Source organism: Micromys minutus (assembly GCF_963924665.1).
Source record: "Micromys minutus genome assembly, chromosome: 21".
NCBI classification, from domain to species: domain Eukaryota; kingdom Metazoa; phylum Chordata; class Mammalia; order Rodentia; family Muridae; genus Micromys; species Micromys minutus.
In genome coordinates, this window is record NC_137956.1 from 47511580 (window position 1) to 47521240 (window position 9661).

A 9661-nucleotide genomic window follows, 5' to 3' on the forward strand; every position below is an offset into this window, starting at 1 on the left:
TTAAACCATTTTTAAACTTTTGCTCTTGAAAAATACTGTAACGGTTCTCCAATACAGATTAGTTTTTACCTTTGGTTTTTTTCTTCTCTCACATCATTTTTATGTATAAGGCCTTAGTCTTGTTTTTGTTAGTTACTGTTAGGTGATTCAAATATAGCTACAGTTAAAGAAAGCATGAGCCAGAGCATGAGGCCCCTCCCCGAGTAAAGGAGGTAGGACAGCTTGAGTCGTGATGTGCTTGCCACAGGAGGATGGATCCTTAGCAGCTGTGGAAGCTGACATGGAGTTTGCACTTGTTAATCCCAGTGGGAGAGGTGGGAGCAGGCAGATCTCTGGGGCTTGTTCCCCAGCACTTCAGCCTGCTTGATGGCTCCTGGCCAGTGTGAGAAAACGTGTTTCAAAAAAGCAAGTTGGAATGCTTCTGAGGAGCAAAACCTGAGATTAATCTCTGGCATCTACATGCATATACACAAGTATATGTGTGTACTTGTGCATACAGACACACACATGCACATATGCTTCTTATAATAATGTAAATGTGTAAAATATCTCACATGGGCTAGGAGGTTTCTCAGAGTGCATTAACTTTCATAAGCCTTTGTTTCCTTTCACTACACCCCACCTTTGCTGAATTTATGTGTTTTAAATGATTGGCTGCATGTAAGACCTTGGGTTAAGTCACAAGATTCTGTGCTTTGTTACTGCTCAGTTATATTTTCTTTTGTGTGGCCTAGCCTGATAAGCCAGACAGAGGAACTTGTGCACTTTAAGTCTGGGCAAATGTTTGAAATAAGACTTTATATATTTAACATGTCAGAATTGTACAGATACAAGCCAAAACCACCTGCGTGTTTAATGCCGTGTTAGCTGGTGATGTGTATGTAACCGTTTTTGTTTCTCAAGTCTCACTGAACATCTTATTTTTGTGCATCCACACATGCCAATAAGTGAATCCCGGTGCCTTTCCCAAGCCTTGTATGAACAGGACTGGGGTAAGGCTGGCTTTCTTTCTGTTTTTTCTTATCATGGGTACTTAGAATGAGCCCTTAAAAGAAAATTCCATGTTTCTCAGGCAAAAAACCCTAACCCCACCCAAACAAAACAAAATGAAAAAAGTGTGAATTGTAGACTTGCTTTGCTTTGATGTGATACTTCTCAAGGTTAGAGACTTTTAAGGTGTTTGATGTTTAAAAACCCCTGACGTACTGGATAGATCTGCAGGTGTATTAAAGTCAGGACACAGTGAGGAACCTAATTGCACGCTTTGGGAAGTGGCTTAAGAAGCCGCCTTGAATTGGAGATGCATGGTCTCTTCCACTTGTGAAAGGCCTGGTTCACATGTGAGCATCGTGTCACTTACCTGTGCCCAGAGTGGTGGTGCTTTCTTATCATCCACGTAAAGCACAGGGCTTTTTAGTCTTGGACAGGTACCTCCTCACACACTTAAAACCCAGGGCAGTTCCAGCTCCATCGTAGTAAGTAATTCAAACTGAAAATGGTTTAAAGCTTTGCACTTTTCTCTTTCTTTTAAGACTTATTTATTTTACGTGTATGAGTACACTGTTACTCTCTTCAGACACACTAGAAGAAGGCATCGGATTCTTTTACAGATGGTTGTGAGCCACCATGTGGTTGCTGGGAATTGAACTCAGGACCTCTGGAAGAGCAGCCAGTGCTCTAACCACTGAGCCATCTCTCCAGCCCCTCACTTATTTTCAAAATAAAAGTATATTCCTATCACATGTTAGCATGGGTTTTTCTGAAGTGTAACTACTTTTCAAAATAAAATTTAGTATGTTTGTTTGTTATTTGGCAAGATGGAGCTCAACTGGATTTTTGTGCCTCTTTTGGTCTACAGTTAGTTGGCTGACAGGTAATATATTAAAAAAGCCAGCTCCATATGGGACCCCGCTTTGGTGTCTGCAGACTGCATCTGTTGATGGGCAGTGTTGTTGAGACTTTGTTCTTGAGCATTGGTTGGCATCTCGCTCACTTTGTGGTATTTGTCTCATCCCCTAATGACACGTGTGTTTTGGTAACTTTTTTTTTTTTAACCTCAAGAATAAAGACATAGGCCCAGCTTACTCATTTTTAAATCGTTACCCCGTGTCTTAGGGTCAACAGTTAATGTAGAGGTTGGCATCTTTGTTTATTCCCTGAGTTGGAAGACCTGTCCTGTGAGCCTTCTCTGGAGGGCTCTCTAGGATGGGAACAAGCCGTGACACTCTGGAACTCTGGAGTTACAATGGCTGATTACAGGGCTCCCGTGAGCAGGGAAGGTGGTGGATTGTGGGAAACCCTGGTTTTTCTGAGTATTCTTTGTTTTCCATAAATTTCCTTTGTCTACTTACTAGTTCAGCTGTGTTTGTGAAGTATTTTCTGTTCTAACCTACACTGTGTGGCGTGTGGCAGACATGGAATTTGGTAAGTGTAGGGTCACCTCATCTGAAGTGGGAAGTGAAGCGTTCGCAGTAACATCACAGCCCAGCACCTCATGTAGCTCACAGAGGGCCATACACACTTAGTTGGTTACATTTTTGCCTACAAAGTTTTGAAAGTATATTCAGAGTCTTATATTTTTCCTTTCCTTTTTAAAAATAAAAATTGCCTGAGGTACATTGAATTTTGCTTTGGAAGAACACAGTGTGTGTTTCCAACACTGCGGCCATCGGTGCTTAGCCTTCCTGTCCAGTGTGTGCCTTGACTGGTTCTCTGCACTGCTGCATGGTAGTGAAGACGCTCTCGGCTGCGGCTGATGCACGCTTTCTGTCTCGCTCACTTGTCCTTTGTTGTGACTTAGACGTAAGCATTCAGAGCATGCTTCTGCGTGCTGTCACCTGGGAACTCACTTTATGTTACTGTGGGCCATGGCTACCACTTTATTGTGTTTGCTGTTTGCAGGGCTCCTCAGTACACTCTCATGACCTCCTATGTAAACACTGAATTGGGGTTCACTGTTAGAAGCAATTCCTGTGAGAAAGTGGTTTTCATTGTGCTATAGTGTAGAGTCCAACATAGGTTTATTATATGTGGATATTTGGATTTGTTTCAATGCTTTGGGAAGAATACTTAATATTTCTTTAAAGTAGGGGTTGATAGACAGTAGGGGTTTTGTGTCTGTCAGCATATAACAGTCCATTTTTCTGAGACCTGAAAGCCTCTTGTAGGTGACAAGTTGAGAAATCCTGGCTGTGAGAGAGATTTCTGCTCAACTGAGCTTGGTCACTATCAGCAATACTTAGATTCAGAACGCTGGGAAGCAAGGGCATCTCTCCCATGTTAAGGTTCTTCCATCCAGCCTGTATGTTAAGGTTGATTTACTATCTCATGTGAAGATTGGGGTGCTCAAATTATTGCATGTTACTGAGGATATTAGGTTAGAAGATTACAAGAAGTTATTTCTAGCTGTGAAATTATTTGGTTCTCTGTCATATCAGGGAGTAAATTTAAGTGAAAGAACTGCAGATTAAAATCTACTCCCCTTATGTCCTTTCTTCTAGATTCTGAACGAATGTCAGCCATGTTCAGGTCCTACTGAGTTAGCCTAGAGAGCTCTGTGGTGTAGACTGGAAGGTTGGTGGACAGTCTTCTGTGGGACAATGAGAGTGAGCTGGTGACTTCTGAGCACCAAAGACCGTCCCCTTCCATCTCCCACTTTGTCACGTTTAAGTCTTCAACACAAACTGAGCAGTGAACGCTCTTGGACAGTCTCTCAGATGCAAGCCAAGTTTTAAGTGAGGAAACTAACCTTTTAGTATTAGCAATAGATAACTGTCGCTGTGTGTCTGACACCGAAATTTATAGTAAAAACATAGCTACATAAAGCAAAGATGCTGTTTTTCTTAGATATATTACTTTCTAGTATCTTTGTGTCTTAAGAATTATTCTCATATTTACAGGCAAATGTAAAGTTAAACTAGGACTATTGAGAAATGATTTCTACCAACTTTTTATTCCTTTGAAATACAGAGCTTATTTGAGCCTCAGTTTATATTTTAAGTATGAAAGATGAACAAATTGGGTAGATTTGCATTTTATATCAAAGACTATTAGTTGCCAGAAAGATTAATTTTTTTTAATTGCTGCTGAACATTGACTTATGCTTCCAGAATTCAGCCATACCCCTTCTGTACCTAATGCTGTTTACCACTAAGAAGTTTTTTTAGGCTGGGTGGTACTAGTGCACACCTTTAATAATGCCAGCATTTGGGAGGCAGAGGCAGAGGCAGGTGGATCTCTGAGTTTGAGGACAGCCTGAACTACAGAGCAAGTTCTAGGACAGACAGGGCTACTCAGAGAAACCCTGTCTTGAAACAAAACAAAAACTTGCTTTAGAGTAGGTGTTTGTTCTCAGGTATAGTTCCTGTGCCTAAACCATTGTCTGAAGCCAACGTGGGGTCAGTTAAAGGTTTTTATACTGTGATACCTTGGGTTGAAGCACCTGTATTTCTTAACCAACTTAGTTGTACAAGCTACATTTTATTTGGTGAATGTTCCCTGTGGACAGTTTCTTGATGGGATTGTCAACCCTTGACCATGGAGTATATAGTAGGAAGTCTCAGAACGTCTATACGGGTTAAAGTCAATAATCTAAGAAGACAGTAGCAATAGTTTTGCAGGGTATTTATTCATGATGTGTATATGGATCTGCACATACACACATGCCAACATGTATACACATACACACGGAGGCTCACACAAACACTTTGATACGAAGTCACCAGCTGCTGTGCCCATTGTGTCTGACTTGGTTGGGTGCTGAATGAGTGATTATCCCATTAGAGAGACGTAGAGGAGGTTATGGCTACAGGGCCTGGGTCTATCTTACCTATTAGCTGTTGGAAGTTCCTTTTTATATCCCACTGAGTTAGGTAGTTTTCTTTCTAGTTAGCTGAAAATAGCTCTAGTTCGAAACTTCAACAAGTATGTTTCATTTTAGAGGAACTGTTTAAGTGTGTGATTCACCCAGTAAATGTTTTTAAGAAGAAACAAAACCCCATGCTCTTTTATATTATGATTAAAAAGTCTGAAAATAAGATTTTCCAAAGAACTGTTTTTCCATTCTTAAAAATGTCCTAGTGAGGCAGGCATAGTGGCACTGGAACCCCAGCACTCAGGAAGAGGATGTAGGAGGATTGCAAGTTTGAATCCGGCCGAGCTACATACTGAGACCCTGATTCAAAAAGCAAAAAAAGAAAAGAGTCCTAGTGAGTACATGCTGGCATTATCTGACTTTGATGATGGACCCTGAGTGCTGTCCGGTTAAGACTGCATAGTACAGCAGTGGCACCTGACCTGGCTCTTGAATCTGTTAGCCATAGGATACGTGGTGGGCAGAGCAGGGAACTGTCAGTGATTTAATCTGTAATTTTCAAAGTTCTGAGCTTAGGCTCATGTAAGCAGTCCTTATACTCTTCTCTAGAATTGAACAACAACAAAGCATTGATTTCAGTGAAAGGACACCTTCTCAAGCTCTGTGGAATAGCCTAGAAGCATCTCTTGGCTTAGAACAGTGATGCGTCTTCTAACCTGTCCTGCTGCTGCAGCTGCTCTTAGAGCCTGTAGATTTACTGGGAAACACGTGAGCTCACTAATAATATTTCCTGAGATACTTGTTTTCTGCTATTTTCATTACAGCTTTTGAGGAACTTGAAAAAGCCTTGAGTACAGCCCAAAAAACTGAGGATGCACAGAGAAGAATGAAGGTGGAGATGGATGAACAGATAAAGGCTGTGGAGAGAGCAGGCGAGGAGGAGCGCCTCCGCCTTCAGCAGGAACTGAGTCGGGTGAGGCAGGAGGCTGTCAGCAAGGCGAGAGTAAGGATGCCTTTGATCAGCATGGCTTCCGTCCGATGTTCATTCCCCAGGTCTTTGTAAGAGAGTCAGTTTGTACTGTAGACCTGAGCATTTGATGATGTTCAGGATACAGTATGAAGCACTTTGGCAGAGACTCTCACGCTTAGCGGGTCCAGGATGCATCAAAGCCTTGCCCCTCTCTGGTTACCGCGCTCCTCATTTGCTCGCAGGCCTGAGGCTCTGCTTCAATGCAAACATCAGAACTCCATCAAGGCTTCTCTAACTTGGGAGTGCACAGCCGAGGTGGGGTACTTAAATGTTTTACAGGATAATTACTCATTTATTTGGCTTTTATATACTGGTGGGGATCAAAATTTGACTCCACATATGTTCCCAGACCCTTAAAGGATAATTACCAATGCTCTGGTTACACTTAAAAATATAATGTTTTAAAAATTTTTAATTTGTATAAGAAAGTGTTGAGAACTTAAAACATTTTTGCATTTGTGTATGTGTATAAAAAAGTCCCACAGCATATGTGTGGAGGTCAGAACACGCAAGAGAGTGAGTTCTCTCTGTTTGCTATGTGGGTCCCATGTATTTAATAATATAGCCTTTGTCCTTTGACATGTCATTATCTTTATTACATAATAAATGTATAAGATGTTGGCAGGTGTTCCTTCTGCCCCCCGAATGCCACATTGTACTGCTCCACTGATATATGGTCACTGAGTCTGAGTAGCTGCTCCCCTGCCTGCTACTTCATCCCCACCATTTCTTTTGGCAGTGGTGATGGGGGCATTCTTGGCTAGTCTTAACCACTGAGCTATCTCTCTGGACCCCAATTGTTGGACATTCTAACATGTAAACGTCAGTCTGAATAGCCTCCCTCATTCTTTTGGTGTTTCCTTACATTAACTTTTTAGATTTATGTAGGAGAAGTTCATATTTTTTAAAATTGACTTTTCCTTTCCAAGAACGAACAAAGCCAAGAACTCTTAAACAAATAATGCTTTCCTAGAAAGCTAGGCTCTGATCTGAGAGCAACCTTCCTCCTGTGTCCTGCCTTCCTCCCCTCCCCTCTACTTATCCTAACCACTAGGGAATTGACTACAGGTTATGCAAATGGAGCTTCAGCCCCATAGAACCCCAAAGCAGCCCTCAGTTTCTTTATGCTCTGAGCTTATTCTCGTGTTTCCTCTTCTCAAGTTACTAGTGTGGTTAGTCACTGCTCAGTAAAGGTGACTTGGTTGTGGAGTTACGTGGCTTTTCTGGCTGTTTTCATTTACATTTTGGCTTGTTCTCAGAAGAATTCAGAAGAACAACTTGCTGACCTTCAGAAGCTGCATGCAGAGGAGCTGACCAGTAAAGAGCAGGAACTGACCAGGAAGCTTGAGACCCGAGAACGGGAGCTGCAGGAGCAGATGAGGATAGCTCTTGTAAGTGCTGCTTGTCTTTCTGGAGGTAAACCTCAGTACCATCACTCGGAGCATAAGAGGTCAGGAGGAAGCAAAGGGGCTGTTAGTTTAGTACTCAGTAGGCGAGACTCGTGTCTGATGTACCCGCTTCCATAATCTGTTTATCTGTTCCTTTCCATCTTGACAGTGCTTAGAAGGAGGGGAAATGACGGCTCAGTTGTCTCAAAGCCCAGCATATGGGCTGTACTGATAGCCTCCCAAAGTTTATTCTGAACTGAAGTTTAAAGAGCAAAATTTTGAATTCATATGATGTTTAAAAAATAGAGTTAAAAAAAAAAACTAACAAACTACTGAGCTAACAAAATAATAGTAAAGCAAAGACTCAGACTTTTGCTGAAAAGGACATTAATTGAAAATTTAAAACAAAAGGTAATTTTTCTCAGTTGTGAGAACCTTTTATATGAGTTACCACAAAGTCGTTTTGATGAAATTATCAAGAAAGTACATGAAATTATCATCCATAAAATAATATGTATGGTTTTTAAACATGCTCCATGCAGAAGGGTTGGAAATGTTATCTGGGGTCTGACTCTTAGTTGTCTTGAGCATCTCCAGCAGTTTTGATTCTTGCCTGAGGCACATGTTTTCTAGTCTCTGGAAGGAGACAGGCAGGTGGGTTTAGAGCTCACTCTAGCACGGCGGGGCCCAGGTGTGCTGCTCACGCCTTTAATCGGGCATCTCTGATTTCCAGGCCAGCCTGGTCCACATAGTGAGATCCACACAGTCAGCGCTACACAGAGAAACCCTGTCTCAGAGAACCAAAAAGGAAAACAAGGCAGAAACAAACAAAAACAAAACAAAACACAAGGAAAACAAAATTGCAAAGATTAAGGTAGCTTACAGGAATATCTGTTTCAGCACAGAATATGAGTAGTTGCGTGGAAATCAGAACAACGAGGAATGTAAGGGGCTGGGAACAGCACTGATGGCCGGCTGTGGACTGAGCACTGTCGTCTACACTGCCTTCTGGGAACTGACACTGTCGGCTGTATTGCAAGTAGAGGAAAAAGAGACAAATCCATCCACATAGAGATCTAACATCCTAATTCAACACTTCCTCTATAAAGTATACTAAAATACTAAAATCAAGGTTGTGGATAGTTCTCTTATCACTCTATCCTGTACTATGAAATCATTTTGTACAGCCCTGCATGTCACCATGCTATACAGTGTGTCTGATACTGTATCAGTGCTTGCTCTTTAAGCAACAGTAAACACAAACAGACTTAAGATTAGAGTATGACCAAGAAATTACCGTTTAGTGTGCTAATTAATGTTAAAGGTGCTGTAACCCTTGCCATGGGTGTTTTCGTGCCCTAAGAGTGGAGGGTTTTCAGAGCTGGCTACACGGAAAGTCTCAGAACCCGGGTTCTGCACAGGAGATGTTGCTTTGGGATTTATGTGGAATTGAGATAGTATCAATTGTTTTTGCCACAGGAAAAGAGTCGATCAGAATATTTGAAACTCACCCAAGAAAAAGAGCAGCAAGAATCCTTGGCTTTGGAAGAGTTAGAACTGCAGAAAAAAGCCATACTTACAGAGAGTGAAAATAAACTCCAGGAACTCAGGCAAGAAGCAGAGGCTTCCCGAACTGTAAGTTCACGTGCTGTGTGGGCTCCAGAGCTGGGGATGTATGTGGGGAGGCATATGTCTCTCCAGTTAGCATCAGGTTCTGAGGAGCCTCTGGCTTGCGGGGTCGGATGGATGTATGTGTGCACGGTCTTCACCTTTAGTGAGAAGTGTTCTTGAGAATGCTTTCTGGCCTTGGGCCAAAAAGACCACTTTGTCTTTCTTGGTTTGCTCCCAGCTCTATCTTTGTGGCAGCCCTTGACTCTAGTGATTCCATTCTGTTCTTCCCCATCCTTGCTCACTAGGAAGTAGTCTCACTCTGTAGGCGTGTGTTCTGATACCTTCCTGCCTGTCCCATGCTATCATAGACTGTCTGAAATGTGACCCGTGTCTACTTTTGTCACAATTTAGTTATACCAGTGCCCCTCTTTTATGTTTAAAATGACCCATTTTTCCATATTAAACATGGCGCTGGAACGAAGTATTTTATATAGTGTAAGTGTGTGTCGATTTCAGGCCCTTTTTCTTGTCAGTGTTAGAGACGTGTGACCTGCTATAGGAAAGTGCTGACGGTCTATCTATCTGCCAGTCTTGTTAAGCCGTCCACAGTCACACTTGTTTGCATGGCTGTAATGTTGTCTTTGCTCTTCTCTTATGGGCACTTCAGACACTGACATGGTGCGGTAAGACGGCACTGCCATGGCTGGGTCTGCACTGCTGCCTTTGGAATGCATTGCACCAGTCACCAAGGAACTTGTCCAGCTCTGACGTCCAGAGTGAAAAACTAATATTCTGTGAGATAACACCAACCTTTGGTTA

General features: G+C 42.1%; 1 protein-coding gene across 5 annotated transcripts in view; it reads left to right on the top strand.

The window, feature by feature from the left end:
- Nucleotides 1–9661, top strand: part of GOLGA4 (golgin A4) — a 74624-nt gene that overhangs the window by 40039 nt on the left and 24924 nt on the right. For 2 of the 5 annotated variants that reach the window (XM_080934560.1, XM_080934564.1), the window contains 3 exons: nucleotides 5638–5816; nucleotides 7103–7234; nucleotides 8711–8866. In XM_080934560.1, coding sequence (XP_080790686.1) covers nucleotides 5638–5816; nucleotides 7103–7234; nucleotides 8711–8866 — 467 coding nt within the window. The remainder of the gene's footprint in view (nucleotides 1–5637; nucleotides 5817–7102; nucleotides 7235–8710; nucleotides 8867–9661) is intronic. The other 3 variants (XM_080934561.1, XM_080934562.1, XM_080934563.1) reach the window with 3 other exon arrangements.